At 34.6% G+C, this 20,512-nt stretch overlaps 1 protein-coding gene across 1 annotated transcript in view; it reads right to left on the reverse strand.

Moving 5' to 3' along the window:
• The window catches only part of CD2AP (CD2 associated protein), an 83,737-nt gene that overhangs the window by 8,442 nt on the left and 54,783 nt on the right, over positions 1-20,512 (reverse strand). Inside the window, exons 7-13 of the mRNA XM_062573218.1 lie at positions 20,317-20,425; positions 16,398-16,489; positions 13,254-13,355; positions 10,822-10,858; positions 10,380-10,442; positions 7,199-7,358; positions 5,211-5,353 (exon numbers count right to left, since the gene is read on the reverse strand). Coding sequence (XP_062429202.1) covers positions 5,211-5,353; positions 7,199-7,358; positions 10,380-10,442; positions 10,822-10,858; positions 13,254-13,355; positions 16,398-16,489; positions 20,317-20,425 — 706 coding nt within the window. The remainder of the gene's footprint in view (positions 1-5,210; positions 5,354-7,198; positions 7,359-10,379; positions 10,443-10,821; positions 10,859-13,253; positions 13,356-16,397; positions 16,490-20,316; positions 20,426-20,512) is intronic.

Genomic DNA, 20,512 nt, shown 5'->3' on the forward strand with positions numbered 1-20,512 from the left:
TGTTTTTTTCAGATGTAGTACTTTGTCTGTAGAAAATGCAGGCCTCCATGCAGTCTGCAATAAAACATTTCAGCACTTCATTCCTATACTTTAAGACCTACTGATCTATTGCTTTTGAATAGTTTCTTTATGCTCTAAACTCTACTTAAAAATCTCTCTTGGATGACATCTTGCTTTATTCTCCAACCTATTTCCTCCTTATATGAAGAAATTCTTCTGGCAGAAATTCATTACATCCTATAGCAAGAAGTAACTGGGGGGGGGGGGGGGGAATCTATTAATAGGTAGAATAAAACATTTGTATCTAACCAAGAACATAACACAAGTAGGTCAGCAGCTTTACAACTAAGTTTCCTAACCTCTTGTATGTGAACTTCTCCACAAAAACAAGTTAATACTTACCTACCCAACAGATACACAAGGAGTTGGTTTTTATTTAAATATTGACATAAGACTATATAATATTAGATACAAATTTACAACACTGAAATTTGTCTAACTTATTCCTGAAATTACACACTTAATTAAAGCATCATATGGCATTTAATATGGACACCAAACATAATATTCATGGGTATTTTCTTCGGTTTTGTAACCTCTGATTTTTATGTAAGCATTATGATTTATCAAACAGAAGGTTTGGTAATTCTTTCCCTACTTCCTTATTATTCTTGAACCTATAGCAAAAGGTAGGATAAGGGAAAAAAAAAAAAAAAAAAAAAAGCTATGAAAACACTGGACAGACCATTTGTACCAATGCAATGTTTTGATCACTTAAAACTTATCTGCTGAATATAAGTTTTATCCATGCATTGTGAAAGCTATTTTATACCTGTAGAAATTAACTTTTCCACTGAATTTTTTGATTGATTTTAGTATCTTTGTAATCTGTACTACTATCCTTTAAATCCTTAAAATATTGGCACCTTTCAGATATCCCTGAACCTATCTACTTCATTATCTATTGTTTTATTGAACCATGAGTATTTGTAGCAATCAGTTACTTATCAGCTTTGCTACTTTTCAATTTTATTAGAGTATGTAAAGATAGTCTTTTGTAAACATGTAATCATATTTTCAATAAAAAAAAGTAGGGAAGAAAAAAGTAGGAAGAAACAGAAGAGTGATATATGGCAAGGGGCTGATGGAAGAAAGGATGAGGGAGAAAGGATGATTCTGAAAGTATTTCTGTTGTGCCGATAAAGTACTTAACTTGTTGGAAGTTATGCAACAGTGATAAAGGGAGATATTTCCATTTTGTTCATTTGATCTTCTAGTCTCAGATCATTAATCCATGCCAAAAAGTAAAATCAGGACGTATATTAGTTATTATTAAAAAAGCTAACACAAAAACAGGAAGAGTATTTATGTATTCTTTTTCTATCTTTATCATTTTTGATTTTAAATGACCCTACTTTTGCCATTCTGCAGGAATGACAATCTACTTAGCAATAAATTTAAATAAGAATCAGAAATTGAGTTACTATTCCTATTGTAACACCAGCCCTGTCTCCATGAGCAAGATCATCATCAGTCATGGACATATTAAGAATAATGTCTGTATACAGGAAATAAAATAAAATAAAATAAAAATTTCACAAGGCTTGAGGATATGGATATGATTCAAGACTGTAATTATCTATGATTAAAAATATAGATGGTGAATGATACTAAAGCCACTCTTTTTTTTTTTCTCCCTCTTGGAAGCCCTTACATAAAAAAACCACCACACTTGTGTAACTTCTTTGGCACAGAATATTTCCAGCATATTGCAGACAGAGAGAATTCTGACTGTTTGGACTTCCCTTTTTTATCTTTCCCTCTTATTGCCTTGGTATAGAAGAAGGCATTAAACACAGTGTTTGGGGAGTTTTTAACGGCTTTTTTACCTACACTAGCAGAAATCTTGGCCCCACTGAAATCAATAGTACAGCAGGTCCCTGACGAAAACCATTGCAATTTCACAATTTACATCCATTTCAATCAATAAAATGATACCTCAATTAACTCTTACAGATAGCCTGCGAGAAACAAGTGGAAACCTCATTACAGTGCCAAAAAAGCAATCTCACACATCTGCAGATAATCAGAGTCCAAAAAAGGACTAAGGTTGAGAGAGAGAATCTTTCTCTCTCGAAAGAGAAAGATATGCTAACCCTAGACAGTTACTACGGATAGACTATTAGAAACGTCTCTTCTGCAATCATAACCTGGAATCATATATTACAACCGTCAGGAACGCTAAGAGATATAGTTAAGTAAGAGTTTTTATTAGTAAACTTGTGAACACTCCTAGCAGTTTTTCTAAAAACAACCTTAACAAAAAGTAGTAAAGCTGAAGGGCTCACTAAAGAAATTATGGCTCCAATGCTACATATGCTGCTGGGGCTTCAAAATTCATGAGAAAAGTGAAACATTGTTAATATTATGGAAGACAAGACCTTATTTAAAATAAATTCTTGTTTAACAGCTAAGGAAAATAGGCATTCAAACAAACAAAAAGGCATTTTAAATTGAAACTCAAAAATTTTAGTACTGAAAACTGCAACTGAAAATTACATTTATGATGTTAAGAAGAGGCTATGTGTATGGCATAAAGCATTTGGATTTCCTTATAGATTGTTATCTTACCAAAATGGAGAAGGGTAGGGTAATTTCCTGACACGTAAGAAGGGAAACATGGCAAACAGGATAGGAAACAAAATCTGGAAAGAAAAGTCAAGGAGAGGAATGTCTAGAAAAAGATTCTGAACAAAAAAATTATTTTACAAAGCAGGAAAAAGAAACATTTGTAGAAGAAACAGAATTGCTTTACATGTTCAGCATACTAGTGTTACAGCTCTACATCTTTTATAGTACTTTAACCAACCATACATTTATTGCATTTTTTTAAAATGAAGCTTCAACAGGAAGTATTTCAACATGATCAATGATTCTGAATGTTTTCGAGCATCTGACCCTAGCTGATGACTGAGATAGTTTTGTTTCATTTTCAATAGGTACAGAACATTTACAGTTGCTCCTTAAAGCTAATTAAAGTGGCTGAACCTTAAAGATACACTGTCAAGCTTTAAGATTATATTTACAGATCTTTCACACTGTCGAGAATTACAGTTACATCAGACAAATTTTAGCAATTTTTGCTGCTGATCAGCAAGTAATTCCTTGCCAAAATATCAGTCTGCAGGGAGGCCACTGCAGGACTGGAGTTTCAGAGAGGCATCTCTGTGTTTTGACTGTTTCTACCCTTGCTCCTCAGTAAGTGTTACAGTTAGGCTGATATTTTCAAGATAAAGGCTTATTCACATTTTATTCCAGACAGAAAATTAAACTGTTCCGATCTATGCTTGACAAATTATTAAAAATAAAATCTGGATAGACTACAAGGCTGCAAATCACTGACAGTACTTTGTCATTTTTTTAAATTTTCCCTCAACTTAGTTATTAAAAGCTTGAGTCTTTCTGTGAACGTGAGGAATCATATGTCAGTGAACAGGAATGAATATGTTAAATCAGGAAAAAAAAGTTGGCTTTTTAATATAAATATCTAATACCATACCCGGTACATTGCCACTCTGGTTATTAAAGATTTAAAATAATTGCACCTGAAGAAAAAGACATAATCCATCTGTTTTCACAAGAAGTTTTTTTTTCCTGGTGATATATGTTACTATAATATACAAATACGTCTAGCACAACCCTAGAACTAAACATCTAAGTAATACGACAAAGCTTACATTTTTAAGGCTATGTTGTGCATCAATCTTTCATCTCTCTGCTTACTTTGGCCTGAAAAGGTTTCTTCTGTACAATCACTCAAGCTATACATTTAAATAGTAGAGGTAATTACTAAACTGCCAATTCAAAAGCTTTAAAAAAGCATACCAAAGCACATGCATAAGTTCCAATGAATAATAATAAAAAAAGAGAATTTATAAATACTTCAGGAACATTCAGCATTAATAATATTTACAATCTTTCCAGGATGCTTCCATACATAGATTCCAACTTTTTGTTGCTTTGAAAGATACAGCTTCTTTATTAAAAATATATTTCAGCTAAACTTTCCCAAAAGACGACATTTTAGCGTAAAAGCAGGTTTTAAAATATGTTGGGTCTTAATAGAAAAATCAGAAGTATCCCTTCTCATTCATAAATTGTTTCAGCTTTTTAATACATTATTTTTGTTTCACAGGTCAACTTGATTACACTTCAGTAACACCCATTCTACATTTCAGTAACACCCATTCTACATCCTGGATATCAACTATTTGTAAATAGTAAAAAAAAAAAAAAAAAAAAAAAAAAAAGTTTTACTACAATTTCAAAACGTATTGTTCTCAAACAACCCTTTTTGAGATGAAAGGTTGTATTTAAGATATATTAGTCAAATACTGCAGATACAATGCACTAAAGCTTTATCTGCAGTGTGTAGTCACACAATAAAAATATTTTAGAGATTTAAAAATACCCGTAGTAGGCAATCTCTGCGTAAAACGCACATAGAGTATTGAAGTCAGCTGCACTGTCAGTAAAGAACAAAATGTATCTATATAATAGCTCCAAGAGGCTGACCATAAATGTGGTTGCTTTAACCAGTGATAAGGTTTTCACTGTACAGATTTAGATTTAGAGATGCCAGAGTTGGCTCAAGGTACATTAAGAAAAGCCAGCATCTTCCTCCCACAAGCATGAAATTTAAAGGTCCGATACACCACATTGGCCAAATTTTAAAGTATGATAAAGTCATAATCTATAGCAGTTACGAACCTAATTTCGGAATGCTACAGTTAACGGCATTACTAAAAATATGGAAGTTAGCTAGAAACATAAAGAGCATCTGAAATGTAAGAGCAGAAGAATGAACAGTATCAGTCAGTAAAAAAAAACAATTTCATAAAAACAGAAGAGAAAGGAAAAAATATACTTCCAAATCGGAAGAACAAACCATTTAATGTTCTTCTCCTCCCATCTGTTTATACCACAGCGGTCAATTATCTCTAAATAGCCTACTGACATCTGTACATTGTTTTTCAACTCTTAGCAGGGACTACCTACAGTAGTTCTAAAAAAAATACACTTTCTATTGAATTGGCTTAATTACACTCCGTGGTATTTTGAGTAAATTACTTAAAGAGCTTATTCTAACCTTGTAAAATACTGCAATTCAAATAGAAAGACCTAGAAGAAATTTTTAATTCTTTTCTTACCTGATTCTTTAGAGCTCTTTACCACAAGCGAATCTACCTCTACTGATTTTGGTCTAAGTGGTAATTGTTCAGAGTCCAACTTTGGTTTTGCTACTGGCTCAATTTCAGATTTCGGTCGAAGAGAAACAACTTCTCCATTAGATCTGTCATAATAAAAGCAACCCAAAACACATCTAGTCAGCAGATGAGACAGTTTACAACTGAATTATACTAAGAGCAAGAGGGAAAATTTGAGCAGATTTTATGGGTTTTTTTTAAAGCCTTGCTTAAAATTAAGTCTTTTAGAGAGCAATTCTGGTCCTATAAAGCCATTCCTTCTGTTCCAACTCTTGTTGAGTGCTCAGATGCATAAAGTTTCCTTGAAATTTCAATGAAACCTCTTAACGTTTTGACAACCAGGCATATTTTGACAATTAAATTTAAATGATTACAAGTCAGTGAAACAGAAAACAAGACAGCTGAATATAAATAGCACCTTCAGTAAAATCTCTTGAAATATTCAGATACAAATACTCACATTCCTTGACATCAAAATCTTCTTGTAAAGAAGAAACTATTCAGAATATGTTATTTTCTTCCGGTTATGTAAGTAAGCGTCTAATACATATAAGCTCTTATTCTACAAATAGCTCTCAGGCTTTGCTAATCCTGCTCTTCATTGAAGTGACCCAACATGAAAGAATAAACAGATAAACAGACAACCTTTTCCTTTACATTTTTTTTTTATTTATTGCACATGTACCCCCTTGCATCTGTGGGGGTGAGGATGGAGTAACTGCTGGAGTTAAAGACTGAAAATTTTCTACTTTGGAAACTAAAAAGTATCAAGTGACATAACGAGATTACATGCTGAAAAATAAAAATAGAGGCAATACGACAAGTACCCTAGAATGTTCCTCCGTCAAGCACCGAATTGTCCCAGGGCTGTACAGGGTCACATTAGAGGTAGCTTTGCCTACACTGTCTTTTGTTGTCTGGCTGTTGAATTCGGCCCTAAATCTTTATACTATCTGCACTCCATTCCCCTCTGCACTGTTTTCTCCCTCCCTTTAGCTTACTCTTCCTTCTGGAGGGGGAAAGAAAGACAGACCGACCGACAGACCAACAGACCTCCTCAAAAGAATGTTTGCAGCCATTCCCTATGTTCCCAACTATTTAAGATCCAGGCTCTTTGAGGTAGCAACTCTCTTCTCCTTTACGTACAAGGCTAGCTTCATCATGATCTCATTTTCTGACATTTCTTTCAAGTCAGACAAACATCCTAAAGGGACACAGTTACTTGTGAGCAGTGTATCTGCATTCATGACTAAGGCTACGACAAATACTTGAACCTGGGATGGAAGCAAAATCCTGGGAGGGGGGGAATTTCTATTGATGCAAAAAAAATATTTTTTTCCTTGGTGAAATACTACAAATATTTTTTTTTTCAAACTCATGAGGAATAGAATGTTTAAGAAAAAAAAAAGAAGGAAAGAAAGTAAAGAACTAACAGTTGCTATTACTATCCCTATTTGGTCAGATATTCAACTAAAAGTTTTCAAGACAGGTAAGAGAACTATATTCTTTCTCTAAGCATTTTTTTTCCCCCAAGAAAGAAAAAGTACACTGAGTAAGCATAGGTATTCTGTCAACTCTCCTTTTTCATCTAGTTTATGCTGCATAAAGTGCTGAAACACTGCACTCTGACTCAATGCTAGAGCACAGAAGCTACAGCTAGTGTAAAATGAAAAAAAATTGGCCTTCAATGCCCTTCCCTGAGAATATTTAAACACATAAATACAAGTATTAGTAGGAAACAGTATTAGTAGGAAACACAAAACAAATCCACTTTGGAGCTTACAGTTAGGTCACTTAAGAACTGAAAGATATTGATTCAAAAATCCTCAGAGAGCAAACAGATCTGAAACTTGGCCAATTTTATCTCAGCCAAGAAAGAATAGTAAATCAAATAAAATGTATTTATTACACATGACTAAAGATATACTTACTTTGATACAGATGATGGCAAAGCAGGTTTCTCTGGTCGTTTTGGGTGCAGAAGCCCTGCTCTCAGTAAGTTATTACTCTTGCTCGGAGGAATAGGCTTCTTGGGTGGTACTTGAGGAGCAACTGGCTTAGAAGGCTTCTGGTCCAAAGCTCCTTTTTCATCTGACAAACACACCACCAGAACATTTTTTAAAAGACATTGTCTATGGCACTTACAATGCTAGTCAATTAGAAAGCAAATTCTGTCAGAAACACTTTTATGAAAATCAGATAAAAGTGAAAGATAGATATGCAAGTGTCTTAAGTGACACCTTATCAAAATATACAAAGTGCTTACCTGAACTTAAAGAAAAACAAATGTTACGTGAATGCAAGAAAAATTCCATTTGACATGAAATCAGAGTAGAAAATTCTGGATTCACGTTATCATACTGCAAATGACAGTTAACTAACAAAAAAAATTCCTGTACTACTACTGCTTTGCCTTTTTGAATGAATTCATCACATGTTCTCTCTTTTTTTTAAAAATTTTTATTTTTTTTTAAGCTAGACTTCTTTCAGACACAAAACAAACAACAGAACAGACCTCTGGAAAAAGAATTCTATGTATTAGATTCATCTTATTTGGGATAAAGGTTATCTTCTACAAATTCAAGGGTATAAATTAAGTATTGATAATAAAACAAAAAAGTTAAACACTTACTGTCCAATAATTGCATAACCTACTCGAATATTCTCAAGAGGAGCTGGCAAAAATAAAGTGGTATACAGTAGTCAAAAATTCAGGCCACATCACAAGCGCTAGTTGAATAGTCTTCAACCCATGTTCCCTAATCACAGGCTGTAGGTTGTCCTGAGTGTACTTTCTACTTTCCCTTTTCCAGGACAGGATTATCCTCCTCCTCTGTGATTTCTGAATGTTTGGAGATACTAACGTAGAAATTAAACTTGCTCACACCCCCTTTCAGCCTTTCTCAGTATTAAGTTAAAAAAAACCAAAACAAAACAGAAAACGGAATCAGTGTGACAATACACAACTTTGCCTCTTGGTGGTGCTGGCTGACAAAAAGCACCTTTCTATTCCATATAAAACACCTTGTTAATGAGACAAGCTTCGCCTACATCTATTGATTTTATATACATTTCAAATTTTAAATGACCAAGGGTAGCTAGTATTACTTAAGATCAATTACCTAAATGCTATTCAGCAAAATATGAACACAAAACACTATTCTTGCATTTTAAGAACAACGAAGAATGGCTTCTGAGTTCACAGAAAGGGCAAAAAAAATGGTATTCCTGAAATATAATAATCTGATAGTTTTCTCTTGATCTACTTCTACTCAAAATTTGAATATAAAATTGGCTCAAGGTTATGAATACACAAATCAGATAATTCTGCTCTACAAAGTAGCATACTTTTTCTTTTGCCTTTTACCATACAATGAAACAGATAAGTGTTGGTTAAAAACAAGCAGTTTTGTAAGGAAAATTAAAATACTAACCTGAAATATTTACATCAAATAAAATTACTAAAACAGAGAAATGATATTAGGTGCCCTTTGGTATGAACACAGGAACAGATAGGAAATCATAGCTGTTAAAAATCCTGTCAGCCATTTCCCCCCCACCCCACAATAAAAGGCAGGCTATTTAGCCTCTAAATACGCAAAGAAAATTACGTTGCCTGATAGTTTGCAATTAGAGCTGCTCAGTTAATAGTTTGAGTAAGACTAATTAAAATACATTTTCATATTTAGTGATACTGATCATTAATATTAAACACAGTTATTTTTTCAATAGAAATCTCAAACTGCACTGATAAATTGGAGTTTATTTCTAGTAAAACACTACTGTTAGCTAAATAATTTTTAAGGCCAGGAAGGACCACGTACAACTATGCAACCTGCCCTTCAAAAGAACACAGGACATAGCACAAAAAATAATGCAGGAAAACTACGGAAAAATATTGTTCTTTACCTTACTTAATTTTTCAGTAGCTTTCACATTTCTAAGCATTTTGGATGGTGTTACTCTATTTTTTGCATGCTCCTCAATGAACAATTGAACTCAGTTATGGAAATAAACATATCATAGCAGAAAGAACCAACCTAAAATTAAGCTTATCTTGGGATTTTAAACATCTTAAGCGATCAAAATTTCTAGCATCAAACAACTGATCTGCATTCAAACACGAAGATATTGCTCCCAAAGATAAAAATAATTTACTCTAAGAATTTGGCAAAAAGATAGATAATTTTAACAAATATCTTCACATGAAACACCTGAGAACGTGCTAGGTTTAAACTGTAGGTTACAAAATGCGTTCAAAGCAGCCAAGAGATACGGAGCAAGCCTACTTTCCAAATGCTTCTTAGCAATGTTCCGCCCCTACATTTCACTACTCACGTAACTGTATCACATACAGATATTTTGTTAAGCTGCAATAGTATTAACATTTCTTCTAAGATTCATCCACCAAATTTATTTAAGCTTCTGACTTTAACACAGTGGAAACAGTTTAGCAGATTAAATTGCCAAGTTTTTCAAATACAAAAACAAGCACTTTAGAAACACATTTGGTCATAATAGTTTTTTTTTTTTTTCCTATTACTTTCTTAAGCTTTGCTTTAAATTTGGGAATAACTTTGCAAACATCTACAAATTCTGTGGAAGTGGAAGTATGGAATACAGTAAGAATTAGTAGGAAAAGAAACCTTAATTTCTAAGCACTACTGACCATAATATTCCTTAAAAAGATGTCATAAGTGTTCCATGCGTTTCTTTCAAAAATAATTTCAGTTAGAAACTGATTCTGGCTGAAACATTCAGTAGTGGTGGCAAACATTTTCATTTTTCTTAGCTTATTGTTACTCAAAATTGCAGTCACTATCATAGACATAAATGAATCAAATGGCAATTATATTATTATGTGTTGCAATCATGTTTTTTCAAGATGTAATGCAATAATAAAAAATAGACATTTCATCAGTGTACTTCTTCCTCTAATCGCTCTTAACATTCTTTCATAACTACAGAGAAGTGACAACTTTATTAGACAGTATTAAAAAAATCTGTACACCTTCCAAACAGGTATATATTGTATAGAGCAATCCAGCTAAAAATTGCAACTCATTTAAAAGAACACAGTCTGAAATTCACTATAAATAAAACTGGTCTCACCTTTTTCTTCAGACCTTAAAGCAAGGAATTTCTTCTCTCCAGTTGGCAATTCAGGCTTTGGAGCTGAATATAAATAAATAAATATATAGGAAAAAAACACATAGGCAGTTCTTAAACAGCTTTAATTATCTTAGTCACTACCTAAAAATGGCATACACCAATTTGCGTTTACACTTTTCCCTTCCAAGGAGTGTAATACCATTTATAAACACTCGTGTAAGACCAGGAAACTGTAGGCCTGTATTTAAAGGATTACAAAGTAGTTCTCATCATAATTTGGAAAAATATGTAACAGCAGTAAAAATACCTAAAGTATAAAAAGTAACCTCAAACAGTGATTAAGCGTAGCTGCATTACTAGGATAAAAAAAAAAATGCAGAAGACTTCAGAAACGGCACATGACTTTTCCTCAGATACTTACTGGTATGCATATCCTACATACCTGAACTTTTAACTGGAGGCGGAGGTTTCTTTGGCTTCTGGAAGAAAAATAAAAATTATATTCTCTATAGAAGACAGACTTGCTTTTTGTTTTATATTTTGCAATGTCTAGCTTGTTTACTGGTTGAATACAAAGTATTTTTCAAAGGAGGCAATCAATTTACATATAGGAAACAAAGTATTGAAAAGAATAATCTGATATCTCCCAGACAGTTGCAAATGCAGGAACAAGACACAAGTTTCTTCAAATCTCAGATCAGTGCTTAAGCTATGTGCATAAGCAGAACAGGTATGAAAAACTGAAAACTAAGAATTGTCTTTCCTAGTCCAAAAGATTGTTTGAACATGTAAAACTCTTAATATTGGTTAGTATACTGTAAGTTTAAAGGAGTAATTATATTAAATTTGAACCTTCGCTGACGAGAAGGTTCTATATTGAAGATTAGAATTACTTCTATTTGAAGTTCCAAATTACAATGTTTTAAGACAAAAAATAGCAACGTTCACAAGTTGCAAACAGTGTATTTGCATGAAAAATGTTCTGCTTTGAGCTTCCTTACCAGCTTATCTTTGAGTGGAGAAAGATGCACAAACTGTTTTAGCCATTAAGAAATTTCAAATTATCATGCAACAATTTGTAAATTAGAATTAGCCCTATTGTAATAGGCAGGTAGTCATCACTTCCCCTGAACGGATTAAAATGGTTTGAATTTCCTCTGTAGAAGGAGTACTGAATTATTCTCCAGGAGACATTATAAACCATGCCATTCCCTGGATCCAGTTAATGAAAACATGATGTTAGAGGTATCTGGCTGTACTAAGGAGGACAAGCGTCACCAACAAAATGATCAAAGAAATCTGCTAAACTCATTCTGTAAACGCTGTTGGAAGTTTTATGGGGCTGGTCCAACACACCACCTCTAAAAATTCCTGATAATGGGTATTTTGGAAACAGTTGCTATGGATGTGGATTTTACTTCTGTGCCACTACAACTATTGAATAAGGTTTTCCTAACGCAGAAAGACTTTACTCTGAGCCATGAAGTGCCATCAAACAAGCATGAAAACTCCTGCTAATTTATTTCCCTAGACCCAGAGGAAACAAAAGCAAACAAATTTAACACCACAATATTTTCTTTCTTTTATGAACAAAGTATTCAAGTTTTTAATCAACAAACATGTTCAGCTGTTTTGATGCCATGCTGCTGCCTATATCAAAACAATTGGATTGAGTGTTCAATGTGAGCCTGCAGCTGGATGATACTGATTTGTTTTCACTAATCTTATATCAAATAGTGGACTATCATTACCAGCATGAGGTGAATCCCTGTACTGGGATACACTGCGCATAGCAGCATCATGGATCAAGGCAAAATCTGTCTGCAAAGATATCGCTTATGGTCACAGAACAACTCTCTTCACTAGGCAGCAATTCTGCAGAGCCAGACCACAGCAAGACCCACTCCCCCCTCAGCTCTCAGTATTAAAACCAGAGCAGGGCACGCGGTCAGCCACATGGTATGGCATTTACTTGGTCCCAGAAAATCTGAGAATCGGTTTGAAAAAAGACTGCTGATTCAGACTAACTAGACTTTACTTACAGTAACTTCTGTAAATTACAGTTACCTGTGACGTTGTATCTACGAACTCTCTGAATGCCTTAGCTTCTAGATCAAAAGGCACCGAGAGCGTTCAGAAACTCAGTTCCGCTCTCTACTTACAAGCATCATTATTTAGATGCCTTGATCTAGAACTGAGTCCATCTCATCTTGGGATAATGTACATTGTTGAATTTACATGATCTCATCTTTACCACACAAACTTGTCAGCATCAAAATACCATACTAATCTCAGCAAAAGGATGTGCTACAACAACAACAAAAAAAAAGTGGTCAAGGAACTAAAATAAGACCAATGAGTAGCACATAAAAACATGGGGAGGGGGGAGAAGAAAACGTCTAGACCCCAAGCTACTAACTTCCATACACTCTGCAACCTACTGGAAAATTTTAACATGGAAAAATTCCAGTTAGTTCCACAGTAGTCATTCAGCATTTTGCAATGCTAGAGGATCAAGGATAGAAGAGACCTAACATACATCTTTCAAAATAGTATGGGTTTAACTCATTAATGAGTTGGACATACCACAGTCCCTTTTTGATGTAGGACCAGAACTGCATTCTTTTCTGTAAGACCTAATCACCCCCATTAATAGCAGCTAATCTGAAAAAAGTGCATTTCAGTTTGATATTAAAGGAGAAGTTTTACCCAAATATTAACCTTTAAATCTTCTTTGATATAAATAATTGAAGATAAACTGCCAGAATCATATTAATATTATGAGCAGCATAACATATTGTAACCATTTTTAATCCTTCTATTTCTGTTAATACTTTTTTGCATTTTAAAAAAAAGGTACACATAAGAACTTACAGGGAAGTCTTTATCAGACTCTTGGATTTGAACAGCAGAATTATCTGGGAAGACTCCTTCTTTACCATTAAGTTCTCCTTTCCACCAGCCTGGCTCTCCATCCTAAAACAAACAATAGTATACTTCATTCAATCTTTACTGCTTTTACAGAACAGAGTTAGAGGAACACCATCTTTACTTTCTCCCTCAGCATAAAATATTTGTTCATACTGCATTTGTAAGAGGAACACTTTAGCTACTTAAACAAGTAAAAGTAAGGGGAAATAGCTACAAGTCACACCAGGTCTGGTCCTTTTTCCCCTCTCATAAAACAGAATATGGAGTTATATTACATCACATATATAACTCAAGATCTATGAGGGGAAGCAAAGTAAATGGGTAAGCAAAGTAAGTAAAAACAGCTAAGACCCAGTGCACCATATTTAGTATCCTCAATCTTCTCAACCGGCATCTTATTCCAATTACACTCATACTTACTGAATAACACACAACTTAGTGTGATTGATTAAATTCACTGGATTGAAAAAGGTGAATAAACAACAAGATATACCATATCGAGGAAAAAATAAGCAAGTTAAGATGTAAGATAAAATGGCAAATTAATTCAATGGCATAGATTTCTATTATATGAGCTTATGAATAGAAGCCTTAATTTTCTCAGTCTGTAAGAAAACTAACTGCATGAAAGCACCACGTTGCTCAAATATTTTAGCAGCATAAAAGCCTTCCTCCCTGCTTTAGCTGCAAAATACTATAGATGTCGCTCCCTTAAACAAGTCCAAATGGATCACTACTGATAATGTGCTGCTGCTAACACAGTATCAACTAGTTCTCTCCAGATTTTAGCACATAAAGCCAACCACCACTCAGTTCAGGAAACACTGAACAGGTACAAGAAAAAAACAACAACAACAAAAAGAAATTCAAAAAAAATCATGTTATACATTAAATGAAAGGAGGAAGCAGTAGGAAAGACCTACATAGGTTATTAGTATAAAAATGTGCTCAAGTTTAAGTTTCTCTTTCTATCAGCCTTTCAGTTAAGTATTTCAGAGGTCGACTTCTGAACACTGCAGAGTCATAAACAGGGCATGGTGTCCGTTGCTAAACTTAAGTTAGGCAGGGCCAAAGTATGCTAGAATGTCAGAGAAAAATCAAAGACAACTTAATGGAAAATAAACACACACAGAAGAAACAGAAAAGAAACGAGAAGATATACGCTTTCCCTTACACTCCAGTAATAATTGCTTAAGAAACGCCACTCATGAGCAAAGGAAAGACAAGTCATAAACAAACTCCTGTATACAAGCCTATATCTTTATCTCTGAATTGTGTTCAGAAAAATTGCATGCTTTTCTGGAAAGAGTGACAAGAAACTTGATGTCTTTTTCCACCCTGTCTAAGCCCAGATTAGCTAACAGACTGGCAGAGCAGTAATACTCAATGCCGTGTTTTTAAATTACTAAACTATTTTGGAGGGGGCAAATGTGGACAGGTTATATACAAAGCATACATGCTTGAAGAGAACACCTTAAGCCCATAGTTAAAAAAAAAAAAAATAAAATCTGTATTTGTAGGTGCAATCAACCACCTCTACCCCAACCCCAGGAAAAAAAAAGTTACTAAGCATGCTAACCTCAGCCTCTTGTCAATTTAATAACTGTTAGGTGAAAAATATGTGTTTTTTTTTTGGGGGGGGGAGGGTGTTAAAACATGTGAGTCATATTCCAGAACTTCTAATCTTCATGCATTTTTTTTTAAAAAGACTTCATTCAAATATTGTTTATCTAGTTCCAAGCATTAAGCCACAGACATCTTTATAAAAGATAATTGCAAAAAATGCTTTAAGTAAATCAGAAATATATGGAAGATCTGTGGCTCAGAAGTAGGTATGATAAAGGACAGCTACTTTACATCTACTCCGTCTTATGTGTAAAGCACAAAAAAAAGAAGATTTAAAATCAGAAAAACTACCTATTCCAGGTCATACCTATGCCTAAAAACTATGACATGAAATGAGAAGTGCTAGCAAGAGCAAAACCCTGGACTGAATCAGTCACCTGATAACTGCACTAATATACTTCAGAATATGGTGTAGAAGGGAGAGCTCTGCCCTGGTAACTCTGCCGTGCTCCAGTGTGGACCAGTATAAGCTTTGGGTGAATCTGTTAACATAGGACAGACAGGCAGGCAAGAGATACAGTGAAAATGATTCCTGAAGTGCCTTCCATAAGCAACTGATTTCCACTACAATGAAAGTAAATAATACTGACAGCATTAATTTTGTTTCATTTAAGAAATGTAGCATTTTTCCATAAACTTAAAACTGACATAAAGAAACAGTCAGTGTTACTTCTCCTCCTCCTATTACAAACAACTGCGTGAAAGTTGAATTCAAGAGAAGGAAAAAAAAAAAAAAAAAAAAAAAAAAAAAAAAAAAAAAAAACTTTCAGGTCTTTCAGGCAAATTATAGTTTTTTAATATATCAGCAAGTAGATTAACTAACCAGAGATTGCAGAGGCTAGTAGAAAAATGTCTCTGTAACAGGACCTTTCAACAAGGCGCTTTCAATATTCAAAATAAATATAAATACTGAGTTATCTTTCAGTGAGCAGTAAGACAGCATCATTAACTTTGAGATTATTTTTCTGAAATGGAAAGTGTTTCTAAAAGCAGGATTCACTCTTACTGAAAACATTTATTTATTTTTTCTTCAAAATGACTAGACTGAAAAACAGTAAGCAAAAATCTTCATTTCTCACTTCTGATACCGTAACCCATCCTAACTATCACCTTTAGGTCAGAACGGATGTATTACTAAAGAAAAAGCTCAACAAAGCTAGAAGTTAGAAGAGCTATTTCCAAAGGCTGTACAGCTTCATTATAGAAAAGCAAGCCACTGTTGCATTCAATACAGGGCACACACTGTTCTGACTTCTGAGTAACTAAGTTACCTTCCCACTCCAAGTGTCTTTAAGGGCACCTGTATCTCCACTGATTATTCAGAGACTAATTTTGACTCATGAGGTCATTTTTTTTCCTTCTATATCCAGCCCAGAGTCTCCTGCTCTAACATTTATGCTTCACCTACTTATACAAAACCTGCAAAAGCTACAAATTATTAGAGCAGACTAAATATCTTACCTTACTGATTATTTGAATAATATCTCCTTCTTTAAAACTGAGTTCATCATTTGAGCCATCATAGGCAAATATTGTCCTGCAATATTCCTTGGCTGAAACAAAGTAGCACAATTATTACACTCGCATAACATGGGTATTAAAGCACATAAAAACATTTCCCTTCTGCTGTCTAAAGGAGAGTTCAGAAGTTAACATAATTCTCTTCTAGACCAGCCATCTGAGACTGTTTTACAAGTATTCACTATGTAATTCACACCACAATAAAAGAAAAAATAAGAATACAGCAGTATTTAGAGGGAAGAAAATAAGTCTTTGTGGAGTTAGTGCTCTGACTAGGAGTCTAGTCATTTAAAACTGTAGAGATCTGTTTAAACCTCCCACTCGTACTATATACTCCCTTTAATGAGCTGCTTTAGAAAAAAAATGGCTTCAAGCTTTGCTTTTTTATAGTCACAGTTTTTTTATAGTCACAGTTTATATCAGATTTTTTTTTTATATAATCTCAGAGTTGATCTAAGTTTCAAGTTTACAATTCTATTTCAATACATGCAAACGTTTAATGGTGACATCCTTTATCAACACAATTACAGACTTTCCAAATACCCAAGTACATTTGCTGAAACTCTGAAGTCAAATTGAAGGAAAGAAATTCCTTAGCGAACACCTGAAAACAGAGCTCACTTGAATAATTAATTTTGACAGTCAGACTCTTCTGTAAAAGCAGAAAGAATAATTCCTCTCCATCTATTTGGTACAGCTCAATAACTAATGAATTTAAAATTGTAAAAACAATTTCAATTCAAAAAGCAACAAGATTTGTTCTTTATTCTACACAGCAAAGGAAAACTAGGTGATAAAGACCAAGATTCACTAAAAAGGAACCCTGAACATTTAAAAATAACACATAAAAACACTGGATTTCTATAACTGATAGATTAAGGACGCACAAGCGAGCAGAGAGCACCCTAATGTGCCTACCTAACGTATCAGCTCCTTGACACTGGTAGCGTGCCCAAGAGAGCAGTGGCACGAACTCCCAGTTAAAGGGCAGTACAACAGCTAGACCCATCCCTGCCATTGCCTCTAAGTCAACTCGTTAAAAGCTGACCTTTGCTGGATGGTAAGAAAATAAATCAAACATAATGAGTTGCTTTTAAATCAAAGACTTGTACCTTGATCAAACAAGTGCACAATTTTGATTTCTAAATAAAAGAGTCTGCTCGTTGCCAATCGCTGTGTTAAAATCCAACAGTATGGCGAGCTTCGGATGTACATAAATCAGGAATGCCAGGTATGAGAAAAATATAATGTTATCGTCTTATCTAGCGATCAGAAGCGTTTAAGCACAGACTGAGTCTGCTGCAGCCTGTGAAGAATTACAGAACTATACGCCGAGGGACGTCGAAGAGAAGGCTACTTAAACTGAGCTCCAAACAGCCACCGACTATTAAAAAAACAAAAACCAAGCCCAACAACAACAGCTACACTGCAGATACTTATCAATTAATTCAGGGATTTTGTTCATCAGCCTGGTTTAAAAATCTCACACACACGTCCTGAATTTGTAAAAATCCTTACCGCACGGAAGACCCGCTCAGCGCAGCTGATGGACACAACCCCTCACCAATCTCCTCTGCCGCGCACACAAAAAGTCCCACAATCCGCGGAAAACCGGGCCAGATCGGGAACGCGGCACGCTGCGGCGGCCGCTGCGGGGAAGGCTGGAACTGGCGGGTGTGCTGAGCTCTGCCGGCTTCTCAAGTCATCTATAGGTGCCAGGCTGCAAAACCGGGCAGTCAGCTCCTCCCGAGAAACGCACCCGGCTAAGCTCAGGCTATTGACACTTTGCCATCTTGCCACCTTATTTACAAAATACCAGGCTCGCAAACTAATTGAGATAATGAAAAGGTCCTGTTTCATTTTCTAGCACTTAAATAGAACCCTATATTTAAAAAATAATATTAAATCTGAAGATTAACAGCTATTTTTGATTATACTGTTGCTTAATATTATATATTTTCCAGAGACTCAGAACTACTAACACAGTAGCAGGAATAACAGATGATGTACTTGAATATATATGAGGGGGTGGGGAAAGGAGGGAAGAGGGATCAAATTTTTTTGGTCTCTGGTACAAGTATCTAAAAAACAAGCTTTCCAGAAATAGAAGAGGCACATCAAAATAAGCCACACTAGTCTAAACAGTTTAGAGATGTCTGTTAACATATTGAACACAGATTGTTTTAAACTCTCTCTCAAAACTGAGGATGATGTACATAAAGTATAAGAATGAGGTCTATATTAAAATAAAAACACTGAATGAAAAAGCTTTCTCTATAAGGGTATAAGATGCTCTTTAAATGTTGTACATAGACATTGTTTTGTTCTCCTACTACATCTTTCACTAAAGTGTTTATGTTCCTTTCAGATTATTTTGTTTCTTTGGGGAGCAGAGGTTAAATCAAACAACTCAGCATGGCTCGGCTACTACATTAGTCCAACTGCCACGCTTTGGGCATTTGAAATTATGAAAACAGCTAAATAAACGGTGTTCTTCAGTACGGACCCTCCAACTCTGTTAGATTAGTTCAGACTTTTTAGTGAGACGTGGCTAAAACTTCTAAATAAAAACGAATCCAAGCCAAATTTCGTGATGCACAGTACCACACGTTGTCACGTTGGCTCTGCAGAGGAGCATTTACAGCAATAGTGCTCAAACGCAAGATCCCCAAACTATCCCAGTTTTAAAGTTAAGTAAAGATTTATAAGTTACAGCTAAGTAATAGTTTCCATCAGCTGAACATATCTTACGTAATTTGATTTATTCTTTGTCTTGCAATGGCAAAGTTTAAGCATTAGTTGCTATTAGCCCATTACTTCAGGCACTCCTAGAGAGTAACTGGGTATTTGTGAACGTGGCCATGTTAGTTACAGCCAGCCAACTCACCAAGACAGACAGCTAAAATGGCATGGATGCCTTGCACTGTTTTAGCTACAGATAAGCTAGGGCTTTTACCAACAAACCTGCCGCTTAGCTCTGCTATGATTAGGTAACTTCTAAATATAAGCAAGAAAGTGAATTGTTTTAGTTTTCTGAATTCTGAAAATTATTCAGAGTGAAATATGCATAAATTCCTTATTTTGGTATAAGAAAAAATTACATTTGAAAATACAATAATACAGACATTGAAAAAAAACTCATCTTTTTTGGAACAAGGCTGAGCTGTCCACAGATCAGACAACAGAAGCTGATTTTGATGCAGCGTTGACATTCCCACAAGAAGTTTTGAGTTGGCTTGATTAAAGTTTATAAAAAGAAATATCTTTCCAGTTAAAACCACACAATTTAGCAATCAAATGAAGTCTTAGGTGTTTTAAAGGTAACTTTGATTTTTTTTTTTTTTTAACAGGACAGTAATAGAACTGGATTACCTGGAGAACAGACTTCAATGAAATACGAGTACACAATTAATGCTAGTGTGCACACTAGCAACTCCACAGTAGATTCCGAGAACAAAAAGACAATTTTATAGCCTAGAGACAGAAATTGAGTGGACTACTCCACAGCAACAGATTTTCATCATCTCAGCTAAAAAACTAAAAACTAGACAGAATGAAAGTCAGTTTGTCAGCTTACCAAATCAATGTAAAAAAGCTACTGCAATAAAAATGGATACTCTAGTCTTACTTTCTGCTAGAAAATGTCCTCCCAAAAATCTTTGATTCAGCTTCCACAAAAATGCAAGCAAAAACTGTTTCAGACTATTTTGCATTTGCAGAACTCCTTGAACAACACTACATAAGTACTCAGTCTAGAGAAAATTTTAAGATTTTAAACATGAAAACAAACTGCTTTGACAACTCTTTTCGCCTCTATAGAAGACTACCAAGTAACAGATGCAATTCTGATTAACCTTACCTTTTGGTTTACTTTCAATTTCCAATTTTGTTGCTTCTGATGAGTTCTCCACTTTCGTGATACTAGGAAAATGCATTAGTTTTGTTCCAGGTGGATGGTTAGATGGTGGCTACACAAATGAAAGAGAACTACATTAACAAAATAGCAGTCAAAAGGATTTTTTTGCTTACGCAACAGGAAACACCCAGATTTTCAG

The sequence above is a fragment of the Rhea pennata genome, chromosome 3, assembly GCF_028389875.1.
Source record: "Rhea pennata isolate bPtePen1 chromosome 3, bPtePen1.pri, whole genome shotgun sequence".
NCBI lineage: Eukaryota > Metazoa > Chordata > Aves > Rheiformes > Rheidae > Rhea > Rhea pennata.